This window comes from Carassius auratus, chromosome 45 (genome assembly GCF_003368295.1).
Source record: "Carassius auratus strain Wakin chromosome 45, ASM336829v1, whole genome shotgun sequence".
Lineage (NCBI taxonomy): Eukaryota > Metazoa > Chordata > Actinopteri > Cypriniformes > Cyprinidae > Carassius > Carassius auratus.
In genome coordinates this window covers 6,970,541-6,994,715 of record NC_039287.1, presented here as the reverse complement: position 1 = coordinate 6,994,715, position 24,175 = coordinate 6,970,541, and the positions used below count along the sequence as shown (strand labels likewise).

The window sequence follows — 24,175 nt, the reverse complement described above, 5'->3', positions numbered from 1 at the left end:
AAAATCACAACGTTGGACCCCATTGACTGTCATTTTATAGGGAAAAATCTAATCTAATCTAAATATCTTCTTTTATAAACATACAGGTGTGAAACAAAATGATGGTGAGTAGAGAATGACCACATTGTTGGTTTATTTTTTTTGGGGGGGGGGGGCTATTATTATTTATTAAGGAAGGTGCACTGTCCCTTTAAGTACAAATATGCATTTACACATTTTTATATTTAAGCCACACTCTTGGAGGTACTCAAGTCTAATTTAATTAGCATACAAGGTGCAAAGAACATAAAATGATATTCATGTTTCTTATGTCTGTGTCAGTCATGTTCGGTCATCCACACATGATGGTTCACTGAGTCTACCATAACCTGATTCTACACAATGAGTGTTCATTTAGCCAAGAAAACAATTTAACTGACAGTGATCGTAACACACACCAGGGGCTAAATAAGAGCAACTATCGTCTGACAACATGAGATTTATGCAGATTGGCATCTCTTACGGTTTCATCATGGCTTTTTGTTAAGAGTCCCTATTCAATTTGATTCGGAAAAAGTGGTACTCATTCATTAAAAAGGTCAGTTTTTAAAAACTTCAACAAAAAAAAACTTCCTGCTCGAATACACATTTAAATTAAATGATCGCCGTCTGATAGTTTAGCGTGATCATGCCAGATCTGTTTCATGATAGAAACAATCTAAAATCTACTCTGGGGTTTCTTGAAGGGTAAAGGAATGCTAAACAATATGGACAATCTTGTGATTTAAACAAGTAAAAGCAAATTTTCTTAAAATTGAAAATCGAATAACACAACAAGATGGTAGACAATCATATGTGTGCACCGGTCTATGTATCACGTAGAGGCCATATGTTAGCTGCCTTTACCCACAGGAAGGCCCATTTGGATCTGCAGTATCAGAAATGGAACGGACATCATTCATATTTTGCACCTTTGATCATGTTTAACTTTTTTTTTTTTTCTATCTTTTTTAAACCCATTCTGTAGATTTTCCCCAAAACGTTCATTCCAATTTTCCGTCTGGGCCTGCCAATAGGTAATATACTGCATGGTAGACAAAGGATTTGTCCAGGGTTTGACATGCATGTATTTTCCTGCTGGATTTAACCTTTAAAAGAAGAAATTACGTAGGCCATTACTTGTTAAACTGTGAACAGCTTATGTAGGAGCATGATGTGAATGAAGTGTTGGAACAAAACGCAGAGATGTTCCTCTCAAACAATCATTCATTGGATTCAGTGCTTCTTCCTTCCCAACTTGTTTTGAAGCACTGAGGTCAAATACGATGGTGTCTTATAATGGTGAGCGATGTTCGGTTCTGCTAGAGCTCTCCAGATTTCTGGCTGCAGGTGATGCACACCCGCACTGGATGGTCCCAACCCCTGGAGGGCACGGCCCGGCGATCAGAGGAGCAATCGTTACATACTCCTTGTCCACATGCACGGCAGTGATGGATTGAGAGACGGGCATTAAACTCACGCTGGCACTGGTGGCAGCAATGGATGTCTTGGTCAGGGACCCAATATGCTGGACGGGCGGCATCTTTTACCAGACCTAGTAAATGCATTTGATCATTTATACATGCTGAGATATTCCTGCACAAGTATGTAACTGTTCTGGAATTGAAATGCTTAATCCTAAAGATCAAAGAAAATTACTTAACCTGATAACTGTCACTCACATTTTTGAACATAGACTTGAAAGTGCATTATCCAAACCTACATTTTTATATTTCATGACTGAAAACATTTTGTAACACGACTATGATGTACCATTTTCATAGTAATGCAATGTTTGATTTTAAAATGGGTTTCAAAGGATGAATTGTGAGATTTCAAGTGATATATAATTTCTGATGATTTCTAAAGTGTAGATTAGTGATAGAAAAAAAGGCTTTTTTTTTTTTTTTTTTTTTTTTACAAAGGTCAGAACTCCTGTTATGTAGGTTTTTGAGGTGCACTCTTGCCATAAATTAATCTATTACTTTTCCTAGATAATATTTAACAAAATGAGATTGGTAAAAGATCTATTTAGGAGTCTTAGACTTTTCCAACGATATATATAGTTTGTCATGATTAGATTAGGATTGAACTGTAATATAGTGAAGTAAACGTAGACGTCCCGTGTACGGGACGCGATGACAGGTAACAGGTTTTAAACAAGCCTAAGGTTTATTATTAGTAAACATATTGACACTCAACAGTATTTCCAGTGTGTGTTCACATTAGCATTAACATACTGTCATGTTTTTTATAGGCTCTAAGACGAGTGAAGAACTCACCAAGAGGGATGTCTATAGCAGTGACTACCGCTCCTAAAGTGTTCTGAACAGCTTCTCCCACCTTCCTGGCAATCAGAGTCCCACCTTGCTCCTCTTCCAGCGCTGCATCCAGTAGTTCTGTGTGAGACCAGTTTTGATATTATTCATATTATGGATTCAAATACTGCATGTTTATGTCACAACATGTTGCATCAGGTTCCGACACCAAGTGTGTAGTACTTTCAAAATGATTCAAACATGTGTAAACCATGCATTTTTGTGATTTTTTACATTATTTAGCAAGGCATTATTTAAGATATAAATGATTTGCCTCAATGCACAGCAGATTATAATAAAACAATTACTTTGAGCCTCTTTCTTGATTAGTTTTGAAATTACAATATGTATATACAGTACAATATATACACTATTATGCAAAAGTTTGGTACTGTTATAGCTGCTGAAAATTCCGTTTTGCCATCACATGAGTAATTTAAATTTATTAAAATAAAATGTTGTTAAATTCTTCTGCGATACCTTCTGGAATTCCTCTGTTTTGAAAACAGGCATCACAGACTCGCACAGGTGCCAGGCCCCAACCTCTCTCCGGGACTGGCCGTGTCTTAGAGGAGCAGCCGTCACAGAAACCTTCTCCACAAGCCCGACAGTGGTGCTTTGTATCATTATCTTGGAACTCCTCTCCACAGTTTCTACATCTCTGGAAAACGTTTTAATGTTTCAGTGGAGACTTCTCATCATTAAAAAGACATGTTCAAATTGCCTAGCATTAAAACTCACAATGATGAGAGAATTAGGCTTCCAGTAAGCTGGGGCAATCTGGTCGGTTAACCAGGCAGTGACGGCTTTAGCAGGCTTGACACTTAGCTCTGAAACAGACTGAGCCATATAGTTCACTCCATCCAGCAGCCTCTGCGCAGCATTGTTGTTGTCCTTCAGGAATCCGTCGGACTGAGACGTAAATGTGAAGGTAAACAAAGCTTGTTCTTTTTGCTATTTAAATAGTAGAAACATGGGATAAAAAGATTACTCTCACCCCTGGCCAGACATGCTGGATTTCAGTCCGAACCACTGTATCAACAGGGTCCTGGTTCCCATACCAGTACTGCCTACTTCTATAGATCACCGAACAGTTTGGACACTCGATCACATATCTGCAAAGGAAAAAGCACAACTTAGTCCTGTATGTCTAAATGAACTTAACTAAATGCACTTTATACAGCTATAATTCAATAACATGACTCACCCAGACCAGGCGTATATGGCCAAGCCAAACCATGGTGAGTCAGAGGATGCCGTCGTCTTTGGAACCACAATTACCTCTTTTCCACTCTCATAACAAACCTGGAATAGCAGGTTAACACACATCATGTCAGACGTGGACAGTCACAAAGCACGTGTAGCCTATAGGGTCAGGTCACGCGTTGCATTGTTTACGACCTACCTTGCAGGTATAGATGCGATTATCATAGTGCGCTGAATAGCGGCAGCGGTGTTTAGCCTCATGTGCCACACCCTCTCGTAGGTGATTCATGCTGTTTTTACAGCCAGAGCTAAAAAATAAACAAAAACATGCCACCAAGTATTAGGGTGCATTCACACCTGTATTGTTTGGTTCGACTGAATCGAACTCAAGTTTGTTTACCCCCACCTTGATGTGGATCTATTGGGCAAGTGTGAATATAGCAATCTCACTCTGGTGCGCACCAAACAACCGCTGAAGAGGTGGTCTCGCCCCAACTCCAAACAAACTCTGGTACACTTGAGTTTTTCTTTCCAATGAATGGATGACCATTAGCACATGTGTGGTTTTGTTTACAGTTTCTTGTTCACTTGCAAAAAGGGCAGTGTGAAAGCGAACCACACCAAACAAAAAAAAGAATTATCTATTTTATTTGGTCCAGACCAAAGCAAGTGGATTAGCAGAATTTCCTGGTGTGAATACACCCTTAGATTCACATTTGTTTATAATTCAGAACAGGCTTCAGGAGGGTGTACATGAGAGGAATTTTGCACCTGCATTACAAGAGTCAAAACTAGTATAGTCATATGTCTAATTACTAGTTTAGCCACCTGTGTGGAACCATTCAAAATAACTCCTTTGAACCAGTTCTTTTAGATGTTTCACCCAGACCAGTTCTCAACATTTATGCAAATTACTCAACTGTAAAAAAAAAAAAAAAAAAAGAAAAGAAATAAAGAAAGAAAAGAAAATAACTTTCTTTGTGTGTAAAAATATATATACAAAATAATTTTACATGCTTAAATGTTACTCTAGGATATATCAGAACCATTTAGAGCAATATCTCTATATTTATTTTTTATTTTTAAACAATCCTTTGAAGAGGATAGACCTACAAGCAATTTGGACCTGCATAATTTAAATACATAGAAAGCTCTAAAGTTCTTTGGCTAATTGTATCAACCTTATATATATATATATATATATATATATATATATATATATATATATATATATATAATTTATTTTTTGTGCTTCATAATCGGCATTAAAATGGCAATTAAAAATCTGAATCTTTGAACCACATTTGTAATATGACAATGTTATTTAACAGAAACAATCGGTTAAAAGTTTGGGGTCAGTGAGATTGATTTTTTTTTATTTATTATTAATTACATTTATTCAGCAAGGATGCATTCAACTGATCAAAAGTGAATGACAGTAATGGCTGCTGAATATTTATCTTTGCCATCACAGGAATAAATTACATTTTGAAATATGGAACAATAATTAAAAAAAAAAAACTGTTATTTTAAAATGTAATCATATTTCACAATATTACAATTTGCACTGTATTTTTGATTGAATGCAGCTTTGGTAAACTTAAGAGACCACTAACCCCAAACTCTCTTCTATATGAGTGTTGCTTTAGAAATCCTAAACAGATTTGAAATCATAAGTGCAGTGATTCCTGAGATGCGAAGACTTACCCACAGCTGAGGCAGATGCTGGAGCAGGTAAAGTATTCATCTGGAAAAAAAGAGTTGCTTGCCAGATGCTCATCAGGAATCTCTCCGCTGAAGCACTCACTCAAAGCCTGGAGAACAAGAGCTTGATCAGCCACACAAACTACAGTACATTTCAACTTCCACATCTTCATGTCATCGATAGGCTAAAAGAATGATTGAGCTTATCACTGACAAAAATAAATAAACACCTGCAAGGCTTTGTAGATGACACCAGCAGAACGTGGAGATCGTGTAGTGTTGTTGTCTAACTGCTGCTCCACGCTGCGCAGCAGACCGCCGAAGTCAGTCGGGGGGTTGTGGGTTCGAGTGCCCCGGTACTGAATAGAGCTGAATGCTTCTGGAAAGAGGCCAAGCTTTCGGAAACGTTCCTGAAGAAGCCGCTCAGCTGATTCTAATGGCTTGTCTACAGGGGTGTGAAAGAGAGGTATTATGCATTCAGTATTTCTTCTTACCATATCTATTTCAAAGTCATTCCTAACTTGTTGGGTGAGAAGGACAGCAAAATGGAAAACACCCAAAACTTTGAAACTGACCTGAGCCTAATAACTTGGTGTGGACGGTCTCATGGAAGATTATAACAGCAGGACCCAGAGTTGAAAGGGGCACGTCCAAACCACAGCGTGCAGTTGTGGCTTTCAGCTCCTTCGTGAAATGCTTTAGATACGCATCTGATGCATCTCCAAGAAACTTGAAAAGATCATCATGTAGCCGGTCAGCATGTGTCCGATAGATGACCAGATCGGAGACTGCGAGCACCTTCAGGAGGAGGCGGGTTCGTTGTCCAATGTTAGTTCCTGCCCCCAGAAGTCCCTCTGTGTCAACAACCACCACCTTATGAAGAGGGTCCAGTGCTCCCCACACCCCAACGGTGCAGGATTCCTGGGTTGGAGATGTCTTGAAAACTTCACGACCCAAAAAGAAAGTGTGATTGAGGGTGTGGGATTTGCCTTCTCCAGTGTTGCCGAAAATGGACACCACCTTCAAGAGCTCCTCAGGGCTACAGCCTAACTTCCTCACAAACTCCTCCTCATCCTTGACCTGTTCAGGTTGTGGAAATAAATATAGTTTAAGAATGAGTCTCACCTCACTCAATATCACACGTTTTTCTTCTGTCACATTGTTTTAGTTTTCCTACTTTCTAAAAAAGAGGGTCTAGTGCCAATCAATGAGCTCCATATCAGCACTCGTCCAAAGCCACTCAGCCAATCAAATTTGAGAACCAGAATTAAGACTCTATAAAGAGGAGGAAAGCTGTACTGCAGCACAGAAATTGCACAAGCTGAGTTAACTTACCTGCATATCTTCCTTTTCATCCACTAGAAGAAAACTGGTGACTTGATCAAGTTTAGCTTTCAACGCATCCAGCTGTTCATCTCCAGTGCTGCAGTTCTTCTCCACGGGTTTCGGGGGAGAGTAGGCAGTGATGGGGTGCTTTCTTTTACTGACCCCACTGTGAGTCCTTTTTTGACAGTCCAAACACAGGTTGATTTTACATCCCTGACAGCGCACTACTGCTCTCAGCCGACCCCCGTTCGGAACGCCCCCGTCCCCTTTACATGAATCGCAGTAAGGTATGTGGCCAGGTGAGATCCGGGTCCTGTCGTGGTTCCTCAAGCGCTCCTGACGGTGGAGTTCCAGCTCGCAGTGGACGCACTGCACGCTGCCGCATTCGTCGCACTCGAAGGCGGCCTCGTCGGAGCCACCGCAGGCGTAACTCTCCTGACAAACCAGGACGCCGTTCACCCCCTTCCCCATCGACGAGCCCTGACTGTTCATTATACGTCTAAATATAACAGCGAGGTAGCGAACCGAACGGAAGCAACCGAGTTTAAAGTACTACAGTCCCTCTGTAAATACACTGACTATATTCCTCAAAGTTGAAACAACTAAATTACAGCAGAGACCAACAAGACAGATGATATTTAATGCCTCAGATATGATGCCTTTGAGATCCTAAACAAAATAACTTACTTGTTTGCTTTGAATTTCATTGGAATTCAAAATGTGATGTGTCAGAATATGACACTGGCTTAAAATCAAATATTCAATATGAACTATAAATAGATCAGTTGACATCAGTATAGCACTGCCACTATGTCAGCTTTCTTGTTGATTTTAAACTGATCAAGCGGTCTAAAGTGTCTAAACTTATAAACTACAACCAACAACCACCGACATGCATTTATTGGCACAAGAAACTATTAAGAAAACAGCTACATTCGGGTGTTGCTATCGCCCTGGGCTTTGTTAACGTACTCGAGCTAGCTGAGCTTAGCATACGTGTTTGTAAAAACACCTTAAATTTCAAAGACTACAAATACTAGGGGGTTAAAAATATCACTAATGCAGCTGAATTAATAATTGTTTAGTATCGTTCAGACTGTCCTTATAGTATGTTAACCCAACAACACCGCTTTGACCGAACAAAACAAGTTGATTTCGAGCCAGAATCACACCGCAGTTTTCATCAAACAAGCTGCTGAATTCCCTGAAACATCGCGCGCGACAACGACCCTTTGTTTAACACAAATTAATAAGCCGGTTGATGTCAAGAGAACTGTTTTTTTCCCCACCAGTTTGTAAAACGATTCCCCTCCCCGGTAGATTCGGGTAAATGTTGTTGCCAGGTCAAATCAGCTGATCGGCTTGTTTTCACTGGAGCGGCTGTCAAAGGTTACCAGCCGCGAAGACCGATGGGAAACCGAGTCCATTCTCCACAGAAGCAGTGGTCGAGTTCGAATGGTGAGTGCATACAAAGTATGTTTAAAAAAAAAAAAAAAAAAGTAGGCTACTTGCAGATGAAATAAAGTTAATGAACAATTGTGAGCCTGGACCACAAAACTCAGATTTATAAATAATCTGAATAAATTAGCTTTCCATTGATGTATGGTTTGTTAGGATCAGACAATATTTGGCTGAGATGCAACTACAAATTACCCCAGCGACTTAAGACTGGTTTTGTGGTCAAGGATAACAATTGTTTCTTAACACTTAAACCCGAAAAGTGCACTTTGCAATGTCAAATACGTTTTAAGTACATTTAATTATTTTCATGTTTTGTTGTAATGTAGACTGAAATATTAAAGCACATGTGATGTGAAGCACTTGATTAAATCTAAAATTAGTGAAAACTTTTAAAGTTTAAACTATTAGTTTATTCACTAATTAGTTACTTTCATTTAATTGTAAATAGTATACAAATTAGTTCAAAATTATATTTTAAATAATATTTCTGTAACGAGTACTCTTTTAAAAAGTTTTCTAAAGTGTAAAGTCCATTGTGTTCATTCACAAAGAATATGCTTTTAAAAAGTCACTTTTATAACTAGTAAGCATAATCATTGTATGGACTATATTGAGACAACGTTTATTTTTTCACAAATAAAAAGCCAGGATCTGAAGGACAGAGATTTTCCACACTCCTGTCCATTAGGTGGCGGAATAACACGTTTCTATTCACGTTCCAACGGCTTAGCCCATAAGAAGAAGATAACGCTGTTTGTTGTCAAGTGATTAGCAAAGCAAAGCTATTTATTCCTGAATCATATAATGTTCTGACGGTGATCGACATGGCCGAGGAAGAGTTCACAGACATAAACGGCAACTTGATATCTTTAGACTGCCAAACTCACTCGGCTTTCTGCAGAGAGTTCACAGTCACCTCACCGAAGCTGTCTTTGCGTAAGGTGATGGTCTACACCTGCTTCATATGGTTATTTGCTTATGCTGTATTTTTCTTCACTGAGGTAAGAACATTTTATATTGCAAGAATATGAATTCCTAAGCTTTCTAATACGACAGTGAAATTCTTATAGTAATAATGTCTTTCATTTCTAGAACACGGCTGTCCTGTCGAGTGCCATTATCCTCACTTTGGTTGGGATGATGATTCATATTCACTTCGTGAAGGTGGACCATGAGACCCTTCTCATAATCGGTTCCCTCGGTGTCCAGCTGTCTTCATCTTATGCATCTGGGCGAGAAAGCACGATCTTCATTGAGATGAGCAAACTGAAAGACATCGTCATCAACGAGGCAGTTTATATGGTAAACATGCCGTTTTCTCCAGTGACTCTTGTGCATGATGGACATTTTGATCTAGAAATAGTCCAAAATAATCACCCTTTTGTTTCCGCCTCAGCACAGCATTATATACTATCTGTGCATTCTGATCAAGGATCCAGCTGATCCTGAAACAGTGGCCAGTGTTGTCCCTCTTTTCCAGGTAAGAAGCAGCTGTTGTTTTTGTGCAAAAGCAAAATGAAGAATCTTTGGCAGGTCAGTCTGTAAATGAACATTTTGCATTCTTCCGCCAGAGTTCAAAGCCTCGACTGAATTGTTTGGTTCAAGTGTACAGGAGCTGTCAAGAGATTTTAGCACAGACCAGTTGAGACCGTGGTAATGGTTCGTTCGCTTCATACTTTACATGTTGTACATAAATGAAATTTCTGTGTCTATAAATATTTTATGGCTCTATTTCTTTTACTTTACAGAGTCTTTCTTCGAAACCGGATAAAACCCCAGAATGAACCAGAAGTGAATTGTTGGTCATCGTCATCTACACTACATTTTTCTGTTACATGTAACGGTTTGTTAGATTTTGCATCCACAAACTTACTGGCTACAGTTCACCTCATTTAAAACAATTTTTATGATCAGACATTTCATATGTTAGTGCTTTTATTATTATTTTTTCCATTTACTCCTAATTTTGATATTTAAACTTTTTGTAGTAAGTGTTTGAACTGTTTTCTATATTAATATTGCAATGAATGTAGCTGGTTTTTCCTTCTGATTCTGATCTTAGTTAGCCACTAGGGGGACATGTGTGCCAAATTTTGAGATCTGGAGCAATGATTTTAGTGATCTACTATTTTAATAGTTTAACCATATGACATTTTAATAAAAAAAAAAATTCCTATTAAAAAATAAAGCTGTTTTAATTAAATACTTAAAAAAAATCTCTGTATTTTATGTATGGCAAATCAGTGTATTCAACTTTTAAAGCAGATTTTACTTGGCCACCATTGTTTTGGGTCACTGGAGGGATTATGCTAATGCATCTCATTCACTTTTTGGTGGGTCAGCATTTAACTGTTCCCGCTTTTGTCAGGTTGTCTTGTTACCCAAAGCAGTTTATGTCTGAGGTTAAGCATACGGTCTCCACTCATTGTAAGTTTATCTGAGCTCTAATTCCCAGCCCACAAAGCTTCGGAGTTACTTTGGTGATTTAAAAACTAAGTAGTTGAAGTAATAATTATGTTATCAATGTCTAGATTACATTTACATTTTAGAAATAAGTGGAACTGTCTGTACCAAGTAAATGCTTTCTAGAGTTCAGACAACAGAAGGCAAATGAAGCTTTCTTGCAATATCAGGTTCGTAGTATTTCTGGTGCGCAGCTGTTGTGAACATCCACCAGACTATAGCTCTTACTGTGGTTTTGTGGAACACAAAACCTTTAGTTGATGTCTTTCTTTACTTGGGATTCTCCTAACGTTTTCCATGCCACATTTGTATTTAAATATTCGAGTTCCTTATAAGAACTAATTACCAGTTGTTGCATAGACATGTGCTAAAGTTGTCATTCAAGTTTACCTGTTTGGGAAAAGGACCAGGAAACCACCCATGTTTATTTGCTCATGCGGTTTTGTGTTTATACATGGTGCAACTTTACCTTCACTTTTAAAAGAAAATATCAGCTACGGTTAACAACCCAAAATTGAATTAATCTGGGTTCAGTAAAAGCTCATCTTAAATGACCGCAAATATGTCACTACGTTTATTACCAAAGGACATTAGTTGCAAATAGGGCCAATTCGTTAATTTTAAAATACTAATTTTTTTAAATAGTATAGCTAGAAGATTCAACTATATTTTTGTTAACATGATTTAAGTTTCAGAAGCGATACATTACGGACCTTTTTTTGTGTGTTTTCATATATTTGAAAGTGTAATTTATTAATTTGATGACAAAAGCGTAGTTTTCAGCAGCTATTATTCCAGTTGTTAGCATCATTATGATCCTTTAGAAATTATGCTAATCTGCTGCTCATTCCTCATTATTATCAATGCTGAAAACAGTTTCGTGGAGACTGATACTGATATTTTTATGGAGAGTAAGTTCAAAAGAACATAGTTTATTTGAAATATAAACCTACTGTAACATTGTCACGGTTTAATGCATAATTGCTGGATAGAAGTATTCATTTCTTTAAAAAATGACAGGTTTGTTCCCAAGTCCCAAGTGTAAAACGACTGTAAAAATGACTGCTTTGTCAGCTTTATGTAAATGATTTTCCAAAAAAAAAAAAAAAATTTAATTTTCTTTTGCCTTTTAAATTGTCCATAAATTTTTGCCCTATTTGATTCCTTTGTAAGTTTCTCATTGTAACCTTGCTTTTTGCTCCTTTTTTGCAATAACAAATATCATGTTACAAATGCTGCTGATTGGGATTTACCCGTATTGAAATCATGCTCGAGCCCTTGAATAGAACCTAAAGGTCAGGGTTCAGAGACCTTGTTGTTATTCAAATACTGTTTCCCATGTAGCATTGCTTCATTCCCCTCTGACCATTTGGAATGACCATTCCCATAGAGGCTGTGAAAACAACTCCGGGGTTTGAAATGATCCTGTTAGGTTGCTGTGAAGATGCTCCTGACAGGATAATCATCCCTCCCGGAGGTGCGAACCTCCCAGGAACTCTGCTCGGGGTGGGGGCTAGACAGTCCTACACCCCCCAGCCAGCCAACAGAGCACATCTTAAATAAGCCATCCACCATCAGCACTTTTCCAGTGAATTCAACTCAATATAACAATAAAACATCAGGGTGTTTAGCTGCTCAGATTGACGTGTTTACATGTGTTCTCCATATACATGTGTATACATAAACACTCCAGAGACACGTGAGCTCACTTGGTTTATAAACGTAAGTACTCAAGTGATAAAATTTGCCATTTTCAGCTCAAGTGGGAGGAAGCCTCCTTAAGGGCTCTGTTATGAGCTTTTTCATGCAAAGGATAGTAGCAAAGGGTTCTTTGGGTTATTAAAATATTCTTAACTCTATAAGAAAGTATTAGTCTTTTAAGAACTGTTCACTGAAGGGTTCTTTAGGGACTCTGAAATGGTTCTTCTATGGAATCGCTGCAAAGACCTTTGTTTGGATCTTTATTTTTAAGGGGGTATTTAAACTGAGACCCCTCGTGAACGGAATGTAACGGCTACATCTGATTGCCTGAAGGATTTGCTGTTTTGGGAGGGAAAAACTGTTGTGTGGGAAGGGTGCATGAACCCCGCTGTGAGGGGAGTTCCCCTCCCGACACTACTTTGCCTCCCTGTGGACTTTTACTATGTGCTAAGGTGTAACATTCACAGCCCATGAGGCAACACAAAACACCCTTGTGATGGAATATAGACCACTGGACTGACTCCCTTCTCCATCTGTAATCTTCTTTTAATTAGCCACCATTTTCTGTATGCAGTTGCTAACTCATGGGTCACGTACTTATGTTATCGGGAATCAACATTAACCCTCCCTAAACTATGTTTAGTGGCTACTATCTTTTTGTATTGTGTGATAGCATATGCAAACAATGCTGAGCAACTCTCACTGCATCTGCTTCAGATATTGACTTTAGATATGCAAATATAGCAAATATGAATTTGTTCAGAAGTAAATAATGATATAAAAACAATTCGAGGGCATTATAAAGCCTTTGAAAAGGGAGAAGACTCAATATTTTTACCCAGGAAGCTATACTGCTGTGCTTTTTCAATGCTTTCCATCCCCCATACCTCTCTGAATAACAAAACTGTTACTGGAAATTCAACCAGAAAGCCCACCCCTTCAGCCTCAAGTTTTCATTTGAATCTTGGCTCTAAAATCTCCAGCTTTTTTTTCAATAAACGCGCGTTTTCAGAAACAGAGGACAGGTGCTGTGGCTATGCATCTTTTTTCAAGCATTTCGCCTGTAGAATTAGGTACTCAAGCTTTCTCTTTCTCCCAAGGTTGTTTAGGACTGTGAACTTTCCATCCCTATGAACCTTCACCTAGAAATATCCACCAAATATCCTCTTAAATTAATTTCTAAAGTTTGCTAATGCCAAGACCCTCAGAGAGAGAATAAACAGCCAATTTTATGACAGTAGGTCAGAAAGTAAGGAGGCAGAAAGATGACTCTCGTTATTCATCATAATAAAATGAAAATAAAAGTAACAATGGTTGTGTTCACATTATTTTCTTTACCATCCACACCCCAGAGGTTACTGTAAATAAAGTGACTTACTGTCAATTAATTCAGTCATTACACACACAGTGTGCATGCAATATTAAGCAGCACAACTGTTATTAACATTCACAATAAATAAAATAAAAAAAGCTTATTTGAATGATTTCTATATATCACATGCCACACTGAAGACTAGAGTAATTGCTGCTATAAATTCAGATTTAACATCACAGAAATAAACTGCATTTTAAAATATATAAAAATAGAAAAATTATTTTAATTTGTAATATTATTTTACAATATTACAGTTTTTACTGTATCAAACATAGTAAAACGATTCTCTTTAGAAAGGCACTTTTGTATCATAGTAATTGCAGCAAGTTGCTTCTATTTCCTCAAGGATTGTGTTATTTTGAGGCCCTCAGTTTCATTGGAGCCCAATCATCCAGCTCTCTGCTCACATTACCTCACCAGCAGTTAGCTGATCTGAAGGTTGGGCCAATAGGGGAGATGTTCTTCCAGTCAAACCGGCTCTTTTGGCTCAGTGGCTTTTAAGATGAGAAGTGAGAGAGAGAGAGAGAGAGAGAGAGAGAGCTTGTAAAGCCGGTTAGGTGAGCTTTTGCTTTGTTAACAAATCTTAAGCCTCATGCAGACTTCGTTTTAAATCATCAGATTACTTCTTATCAATGACCTTTGGTCTGGATATACTTTATACTTAAATTAAGAGCCACAGTATGTTTTCATAGCTTGGTTGAATCAACGTTTGTGGGGCTGGATAATGCTGAACGTCCTCTCATTTGCACAAGTTATCTTCAAAGAATTTAAAGAGGAAATTAGTTTGTAGTGTCATCATGCTGTTTTTGTGAATTCTAACAAAAAATGTTCTCTTCAATTTTTCAAGTTTGGGTATAAGTGCTTCCAAATAATCCACTTCAGTATCATTTTTCCATCATTTTAACAATGAAAAATATGTAAAGCTTCTTCAGAAACTCTTGATGATACCCATTCTTTCAGATTGAGTAAGTGAGAACCAGTTAAGTTTAAACATTTGGTAGATGTCATAGGAAGCACAGCTGGACTACATGCCAGCCTTGCATGCATTGCATTCTTCCAGTAATACTACGATTAGTGCTGACAAATGATAACACTGATGTCTGAACTGTCCCAGATCAAAGGATTATATGGCTCTTGTATGCTTCCTTTTTTTAGCTTAGTGTCAAGAACTTAATCTGACTCATAGCAGTGTTCAGCAGCAGCGCCTTTCTATCTTTCTTTAACTACTTAAAAATAACAACGTTGTCACCTCACTAATGAAAAATGTAAGTCATGGAACAGCGTTGATGAGATATTTCTGTCTGTGTTTTTTAAAGCAATTTCCCTAAACATTTTTGTCCGGACAATGTCTTCTGCATTTATTCCTGGTTCTTTTTCGGTTGTAGGAAGCTGTTTAAAATACCTTAAATTCACTGACAATATATGGGAACTGTAACGTCTGTCAAGCAATCTGAATCAAGCATTCTTGAGCGCTGTGGTATCCTTGCAATAAAGCTGTTTTTTGTTTGTTTTTTTTTATTTGCAGTTAAGCTGTTTTCTGTGAATGTGTGAGACTTCTGATACTGCTATGAAATTAACCATAAACAAAATTCAGTAAATGGTAAAACTATTTGCACTATAAAGCAGTGGTTTTATGATAACGGTGATAAATTAAAATAATATGATATCTTTGCAATGTAACAGCTAAAATAGCTGGAAGTTGCTAGCACCAAACTTAAAGATAAGGTGGACAACAAGGATGTCACATAGAATACCATGCAGCTATTTGAAAATATAGCAGTATGTTTTTTGAGGTTTCTTATGTGGAATGGTGATTTAGGGTGTACTCACACTAGGCACGGTTGCCATGAACCGGGCCCGAGTACGATTGTCCCCCCTCCCCCTCTGGCCTGCACTCACATAAGCCCCTTTCACACTGCCATTCCGGCAAATACGGGGTAAAATGTTCCTGTAAATTGTTCCCTGGTCGCTAGATTTGGCACTTTCACACTGCCAGTGATGACCCGGTATATGTGCGTGCTTTCTCACACAACCCTAGAAGATCCCGTAATGACACGTGACATCAGCGCGTGACGTGTAATGTACGAGTCGACAACGCTTGGCACGTTATACTTTAACTGAAGCAAGCAAACGATCTCGGCGTCAGCGCGGAAAGTGAGGAACAAACTGATCTCTGCTTCATTACAGTTTGCACATATGATTTCGTCGCGAACGTTGATCTTCCTTCAAAACAGCCGGTAAAAGAGTCGCGCGATAACGCGCGTCATCACTTCGATACGGAATTAGATCTGGCTTTTGTTCACACAGCGCTCGTTCCGGATCGATTACCGCAATGTTACTATGTCCCCGACCCCGGTTCGATTCGGTAATCAATTCCGGGACGTGGTTGCTTTCACACAGAAGGCGACCAGGCAATGTTACGGGAATATTGCGGGTCCGACGTGCAGTGTGAAAGGGGCTATAGGGTTTCAGCATTCGTGCCGGAGCACGCTTACGTCATATGGTGCGACGGTTTCAGGATAAACAGGAAGAGCGGCGCTCTCTGAACACAATGGAGTCCATCGCTCTGTTTTCTTTGTGGATAATTTTGTGTCGTTTGGTCCAACAAGCATTTCACCTCTGCCGTATACCAAAGCGACCCTTTCCCTGCCATGTTGGTTTTGGAGCGTCGCAAAACCGTGACGCAACACGTCCTGTTCCGTGCTCCAGCGCGGTTAGCGCTCACACTAGTGATGGGAAGTTCGATTCTTTTCCGCGAACCGGTTCTTTCGGACGGTTCGATTCAATAAACCGGTTGAAAAAACCGGTTCATCGGTTCTTTCACGCTCGACGTAATGACGTCATTGGCGATGACGTAATGGCGTCACATCTATCAAACATTCAAATATATAAAGTCAGTAATCATAACTTTAGTCAGTTAAAACCTCATAATCATGAAAAGTTTACATTTGAGTTTTGCAACAACACCTAAATACAGTAACAGCAATAATGTGCATATGAGGATTTAAGTCTTGAAGATATAAAGTAAATAAATTAGGTGTCATCAGCGCACAAACCACGATCCACTTAATAAACATAATCCATTGCGATGTATTTGTTATTAAATGAACTTACGTTTCGCCAGATTGCCCTTCATCCAAGCCCTCGAAATACCCGCTGTCATAACATTACTAGTACAGATTCAGAATCAATCGCCAAAAGAATCCCTTCGGTTCAGACATGCTGTGAGTCAGTTGGCTTCACGCTGAATCGCGCATGCGCAGTATCATCAGTTCATCGGTTCTCAATTCGGACGCGTCCGACAGAAACGATTCTCGGTTGAGTGTACTGATGATCCGAGAACCGATGCAACCGGTTCTTGACTCGAGAACGAGAATCGCTCTAACCGGCACGTGCTGCAGTTCAGTGTCATCAGCTGCTCTACTCGTGTTCATGTTCTGTTTACTACAAACTCAATTTGTGAATGTCATCAACTATACAGTACAGATATCTCATAAATCATCCCTTATTCCTATTAAACATAAGAGTCTTTAGAGTCTTAATTATTGTCCAACTTCCCTGAAAACCCATTTGGCCTATACATTATATACAGATTGGAAACATGAATCTAAAAAAAAATTAATAAAAAAAATCAAAATAAAATATAGTTATTTTATCACACTTTCCGATGTTTAACAAAATACTTACAAAATTACACGCATGCGCAATATCATCAGTTCATCGGTTCTCAATTCGGACGCGTCCGACAGAAACGATTCTCGGTTGAGTGTACTGGTGATCCGAAAACCGATGCAACCGGTTCTTGACTCGAGAACGAGAATCAGCTCATCGGTTCTCAAATCGGACGCGTCCGACAGAAACGATTCTCGGTTGAGTGTACTGGTGATCCGAAAACCGATGCAACCGGTTCTTGACTCGAGAACGAGAATCAGCTCATCGGTTCTCAAATCGGACGCGTCCGACAGAAACGATTCTCAGTTGAGTGTACTGCTGATCCGAAAACCGAAGCAACCGGTTCTTGACTCGAGAACGAGAACTGCTCCAGCAGTGGGCGTGTTTGTTCATTATCTGGCTCGGCTCGGTGTTCATCTTCAGTTCGGTCTTCACAGCATTTCATTCAGTGTACTGTTTGAGTAAATGGATTACCCCGGGATATTGGTTTATTATGACTCAGAGGGAGTGTCAGTCACGTTAAAAAAGTTAACAGCAAGTAATTTGTGGATTTATGCTTATTGGAGACGTGAACCGTTTCAAACGATTCAGTTCAATTTGGTGAACTGGTTCAACCGGTTCACTAAGAAGAACCGGTTAAATTGAACGATTCGTTCACGAATCGGCCATCACTAGCTCACACTGCATGCGAACCGCGCCCGAGTCCAACTGAACCGTGCTCTGGCCCACCTCTTCCAAGCGGGCCAGGGCCGGCTAATCGAGCCGCACCCAGGCACGGTTCGGAGCACTCACACTAGTCAAACGAACCGCGCTTTGGTGGTCAAACACACTCGGGCACGGTTCAAACTGGCTAGTGTGAGTACACCCTTAAGGGACGATGTTGTTCTCATCAGCCAATGATCTTGTCATTTAACAAGCCTTAGCAAGCTTGTGAGAGTTATTGCGACTTGATGCACCACTGGTAAACATGTTCTGATGTCAGCTTGTCTTCTGTTTCGGTCCTGGCTCAGGTGGTTGAAAAGTCTGGGATACTGTTGGTTGTTGTTATCATCTTGTCCTTACTTGCTATTGCACCACTCAGTTGGCTCATGTAGATGCACCCCCACCCCTACATGCAAAGTGTGAGAAAGGCACCACCTCCATATTCTCACCCTTGATGGACCTATCATAATTAATTCACTTATCTTAACAGATGCATCTCGTTATAACTATAAAGTTATTGATATTCCTGGAACTTTATATTGGCTGTTTGTGTTGCCAGTTTGTCTTGGAATATGACTTCATGTGTGTATTACACTATTCGAAGGAGCTTCTAAACTTCTTCACTAAAATAAAGTGACCAATTTTGAATGCTCTGCAGCCAAACCAAACAGAGGACTTTTCTGCAACATTAATGACGAGATTAATGAAGCAATAAGACTTTTACATTATTTTATAAAATAAATTACTTTTCAAATAACTTAAATTAAATAACATCATATGTAACTTTAATATCTGTCAGCCAACCATAATGAAGCATTCTAGACAACTGTAGTATCCACTTTATTTTGCAACATAAAAGTAATCTATATATACAGTGGGTATAGAAAAAAATCACCACCATTTAAAATAATGACACTTTATTGCTTTGCAGCCTGAAATTATGTTTTAATATCTAGCTGTATGTACTCAGTGCAGCTTATAACAATTAAGTGAAAAATATAATACCAACATGTCAGAAAAAAATAAATAAAAATAAACAGAATCACTGAGTTGAATAAAGGGGTCAGCTCCTCCTAAAAATGACTTGTAAACTCAATCAGGTGTAGCTAATCACCTTCTCACACTTCTGGCACACAAAGCAGCAGCATTGATCAGCTGTGGTTTTTTAGATGAGCTCAGCATGAAAAGAGCTTTCCTGGAGCATTTCAGTCCTTGGTAGTGCAACTGAAGCAAACAACCATGGGTGGCAAAGGCATTGTCAAAAGATCTCAGGGATAAAGTTGTGGACAGCACAAGTCAGGAGATGGATACTGAAACTTTTCAAATGCCCTATCAATACCTAGAAGCACAGTGAGGTCTATTATTAAGAAATGGAAAGTATTTGGTATAACACAGGCCCTCCCTGCAGCATGACATCACTCCAAACTGGAAAAAGGAAAAATGGATGTGGCAAAATATCATCAAATTCTTGAGGAAAATCTGCTGCCCTCTGCCAGAAAGTTGTCAATGGGAAGAAGGCTTTGATCCAAAGCAAACAGCACAACTGAGCACACAGTGGTTGAAGGAGAAAAAGGTGAAAATCCTTGCATGGCCTAGTCAGAGACAAGACTTATGGTGCTTTTTTTTCACTGCATGGTATGACTTGGCTCGGTACGGCACTGATCCACTCTGCTCGGTTTGCATTTCCACTGCTCTTTAGTATCAGTTTAGAGTGGGCAGGATTATTCATATGTCGTTATTGTTGGGCCACGACTCCTGAAAAAACTGTTTTATTCTGTATCTCCCAATCAAACTCTCGCTGGATACGCTCCTGAAAATGAAAGTCGTGACATTTGCAAAGAATTGATGCTCTGCATTTAGCCCATCCAAGTGCACACACAAAGCAGTGAACACACCTGAACACACACCTGGAGCAGTGGGCAGCTATATATCCAGTGCCCCACGGAGCAAATGGGGGTTCAGCGCCTAGCTCAAGGACACTTCAGCCATGGGTATTGAGGGTGGAAGAGAGCACTGTTCATTAACCCCCATTTTTGGGTTGTTAAAAAAGGTAACCTCATTCAAAACAGGTGTGTTTGATCCTTCTCTGGCTGTGCTGATTTAAATCTAGTGGTTCTGTTGTGTTTGTGTTGCAAGTTCAGTGACACAGGTAGTGACGTTTCACTCCAGCCAATGACTGCAGTCCACGACAATCACCATCAAATTAAACTAAACTTGAGCAGTTCTGCAAAGAAGAGTGGGAAAATATTGCCCATAAGTCTACTGTCAATGTGCAAAGTTAGTAGAGACAATCCACTGTAACAGTTCTATGCCGTAAATTCGGCCTACATAGATGGTTCTCTAAGTTTTAGAACAGGGCCTATGACATACAGTGAGAGAAATTATGAAATAATTAATGGAAATCAAAATACAGCAAAGTGAAATGTCTGCATGTAACGCTCTCATGTGACAAGATTGCATCTTTGTTTTTATGTTGCCCAAGATGGATCTTTTGTTGGTCCGACTCAGCAAGTCGTTGCTCAATGGCTTTCAAAAGGTCGAACTATAACGTGGACATTAGAGCCATGCAATTGATTTAGTTCAGTGGTCAAAATGATACCATCATATTGAACAGTCCAATCAAGGCTTATATCAGCTCATCAGTCTTGGGAAATCAGACCAATCTGAGGATCAGGAATCTGAGTGGCATGATTTCTTTGAAGATGGACATTTGAGATGCACTGAAAGACATTTACTATAGCAGCCGATGAATTCTCTAATGAGGCAATCTATTATGTACATGTTATCAAGCAATCAGTGTTCACAAGATCAAATGACTGCTTACCAGTTATCTGTCAATACAACCAGGAACAGATTTAACATGAGTCTGTCGTATGTGTGAGAACTGAAACCATAACAGCTTATAAGCCACACACCCGAAACTGGGGATGAATCAAATAAATATGACAGTGAGTGAGTGTGGGAGTGTGTAACGTTAAAGGCCTGCAGGCAGTTCACTAGACAACAGCTGTGAGACAAGCAGAGGCCCTTGAGCTGTCCGTTATCCCAACTTTTATTATCCTGGTTAAAACTTTCCTTTCACTCCGGCAATCCAGAAAAATATTTGCTGTCCAATTGTCCAATTTGTTCTGGACGTAAATAAAGTTCTAACTAATTTGAATGCATAAAAACTACAAATTAAATAATTTTGAAATAAAGAAAAAAGTATTTTTGCTACTTCTTTTTCTTTCTTTTTAAAAGCACCACTTTTACTAATGTTCATACTAAGTTTTAGGGATGTTGTAAAAACTTTTTTTAAATGCTTTTTATGCTTTATTTATATCTAGGGAACAGTATAATAAAGACTTTTAAAAAATAGTGTTGTTAATGTTGCATTTACAACTAGTTTAAATGACAAATGTTACATTGACAATTAGTGAAGTTCTATAATTATTAAACTGAAATAAATTAAAGCTAAATAGAAGCACTAAAATAAATATAAAATCGGAAAAACTAAATGATTAAAACTTAAAGTAAAACGTTACTGAAACTAGAAAATAATAAATAAAAACGAAAATATTTATGAATACTATAATAGTATAGAAATTAAAGAAAAATAAGATTGGTAGGCAACCTAGAACACATTAGCAACTGTTTAGCAACATGCTAAAAATCCCTCAAACACCCTGGCTAAAACAAGCTAGCAACTAGCATAAGTTACACGCATTCAGTGGCTGAAGAAATGCAAAAATCTTGTTAGCATTTCGAAAGAATTAGGAAAATCCCATTTTGAAAGTAAAACTTTTTGAGATTCAAATCAAAACATTGTGTTAATAAAAGAAAACAAGCCGCAGATAAGTCCCAAAGGCCTTTGCATCATCTTGTCTGTGAATCAGCCTTTGGCAATAACAGTAATCAGTGATTTGGCTGACCAGGAACAGGCCGGGTCTGTGACTGTGTACCTGTTTCCTCTCTGGAGGCCTGTAGGTAAATCTGACAGGAGTGAAACTCATTGAAACTGGCTGTGTGCCAGAGAAAGCACTAGTCAGTTTAGTCTGAGGCCTGGGAAAAGGGGCGGGCAAGAAAGCTAACAAAGGGGTGAGTAACCGTTTCTTTAACCACAAAGTGAGACGAACACCTCACCATTCATGGGAACCTAAACCTGTCAGGCCTGGCCTTTGTTGCTCAACATGTGGAAAGGGTATCATCCTAGACTCAAAAGCACCAATGCATCCTCAAGGAAATGTGGGTGTGTGTTAGAGTTAGAGTTAGAGAAGATTAGTTTAATCACTTCATGTCAGGCTAATGATGGAAAGTGTTTACTTAGAAATGTTCACTATACTATTATTAATTATAATACAAAATTATATCACATATTTTAGTGTAGCCAATAAATGAAATATAATTTAGTTTTTTATTTATAATAAAAAGGAACATAATAAAAATGTTGTTGCTCATAGAATAGATTAAATAGAAAATTCTGTATGGTTTGATTCCAATCATTCATACTGACTTTGGTCTAACAAACATGAGGTCATGCGTCATTTGATATTTCATATTGTTAGGAGTGGCGACACTTAATCTAGTCCTCATAATCTATAATGGTTCACTTCAGTGCAACAGAAATTAGTCAAGCTGTGCGACTCATTCAAACAGGGTGCTCTTCAGGTAGCAAGAGTGTAAGTGATTCATTGTTGTTGGGCTTACCAGAGTCTGTGTTGCAGCAATAGTGAGCAAGACCATCATCATGCCCATGAGAATTTCACTATGTGATTTTTTTTCTTCATTTAAGCAGGTACTGATGGCTGCCATTACTTGACTGTTTAATGTTTAATGATATCTGAGATTACATGTAAAGTTTAAAGGTTAACAGTTGTGACAGAAATTTGAATTTGATCAAGAAAATTATAGATTGTGACTGCAGAGGAACCATTGGTGAACAGGTTTTGTAATGCTAAATCTGTTCTGATTAAGAGATAAATCATCTAGATCTTGGATGCACTGAAGGTGTATTCGTTTTTATAAAAAAAAAAATTGTTCGTGAACCATTCCTTCAAAATCATGTACCTGTACAAGTCTATGGGAAGTTTGAATGCATTAAGCATTTATATATATATATATATATCTCCTAGGGTTTAAGGATGTAGAACGTAAAAAAAAAGTTTAGCCAGCGTAACAGACTGAATTTCATTTTGAGCAGTTCACTACAAACAACAGCAACAAACCCTTTATCTTCTGTTTACACTTCAAGGGTACGTGCGTGATATCCTCTCCCACATTCATCTGAGCTCGGCTCAAAGTCACAGTGTGGGTCGCCGGAGTAAACAAGTGTGAGTTCACAATGTATTCATATCCCTTCAGTCCCTGACACTTCTCTGTGTCTCATTTACACCCTCTGAAGATTTTTGCTCCCCCGCGAAGTACTCAGGCTGTTTGGGAAGCGTATTCAGATCAATAACATTTGTTTGCTGGGTACAGAATTTAGTAACACATAGTGTGTGTAAGCAAAGCAATATTTGTTCTCATAACTATATGTTTAATTGAGTCATTAAGTTATTTTTAATCAAAGTAAACAAAAAAATTCACTAGCTCCTTTGAATTATTTTGGGGGAAAATATTTTAATTGGTAACAAAATGTATATGTTGTTATTCAGCATAAAAATATTCAATTAATCAAAAGTGACAGTAAAGATGTTTATAATGTTGGAAATTATCTCGATATCAAATAAACATTGTTTTTAACCTACCCTTCATTAATGTTTTTTTAACGGTTTCCACAAAAATATTAAGCAGCACAAATGTTTATAACATTGATATTAATAGTTTTTTCTTGTACACCATATGAGCATATTAGAAAAATTTCTGAAGGATCATGTGACACTAAAGAGTAGAGTAATGGCTGCTGATTCAGCTTTGCCATTATAAATAAATTACATTTAAAAATATACGTTTTTTTTATAGTTTGTACTGTATTTTTGTATTTTAGCCTTGTTGAGCATAAAATAAAATAAAAAGACAAAAATATTTAAAAAATCGTACCAGCTTTTGAATTATGTAATAGCTTACATTGTTTCTTAACTAAGCTTAATATTGTAAATTAGGGAACAATATCCATTTTCAACATTGTTTATTTGATATTTAAGAGGAATTTTATACGATTGTGGATATACACAACTTCCACATGTAACACTTAAAGCAGGAAAGAAGAAGAAATTGCCCATTTGCATTGTGAAAACAAGCAAAATGGAAA

General features: G+C 38.3%; 2 protein-coding genes across 3 annotated transcripts; one reads left to right on the top strand and one right to left on the bottom strand.

Annotated features, from left to right (window-relative positions):
* Positions 1 to 237: 237 nt before the first annotated feature.
* LOC113063064 (zinc finger FYVE domain-containing protein 1-like) lies at positions 238 to 8,006 on the bottom strand. Its single transcript, XM_026233221.1, has 11 exons — positions 6,582 to 8,006; positions 5,822 to 6,326; positions 5,477 to 5,691; positions 5,250 to 5,356; positions 3,742 to 3,850; positions 3,544 to 3,641; positions 3,334 to 3,451; positions 3,078 to 3,248; positions 2,817 to 2,997; positions 2,301 to 2,417; positions 238 to 1,573 (listed from the first exon to the last, which is right to left on the bottom strand). Exons 1-11 carry the CDS (start codon positions 7,062 to 7,064, stop codon positions 1,341 to 1,343), a joined length of 2,337 nt encoding a protein of 778 aa, XP_026089006.1. The 5' UTR covers positions 7,065 to 8,006; the 3' UTR covers positions 238 to 1,340.
* Positions 8,007 to 8,729: 723 nt separating this feature from the next.
* On the top strand, positions 8,730 to 10,241 carry pigh (phosphatidylinositol glycan anchor biosynthesis, class H). 2 transcript variants are annotated; one of them, XM_026233226.1, is made up of 5 exons: positions 8,730 to 9,034; positions 9,126 to 9,335; positions 9,430 to 9,513; positions 9,605 to 9,686; positions 9,782 to 10,241. In XM_026233226.1, exons 1-4 carry the CDS (start codon positions 8,858 to 8,860, stop codon positions 9,677 to 9,679), a joined length of 546 nt encoding a protein of 181 aa, XP_026089011.1. In that variant the 5' UTR covers positions 8,730 to 8,857; the 3' UTR covers positions 9,680 to 9,686; positions 9,782 to 10,241. The 2 variants fall into 2 exon arrangements, with proteins under 2 accessions (XP_026089011.1, XP_026089010.1); XM_026233225.1 differs by having other exon boundaries at positions 9,605 to 9,692.
* Positions 10,242 to 24,175: the final 13,934 nt, after the last annotated feature.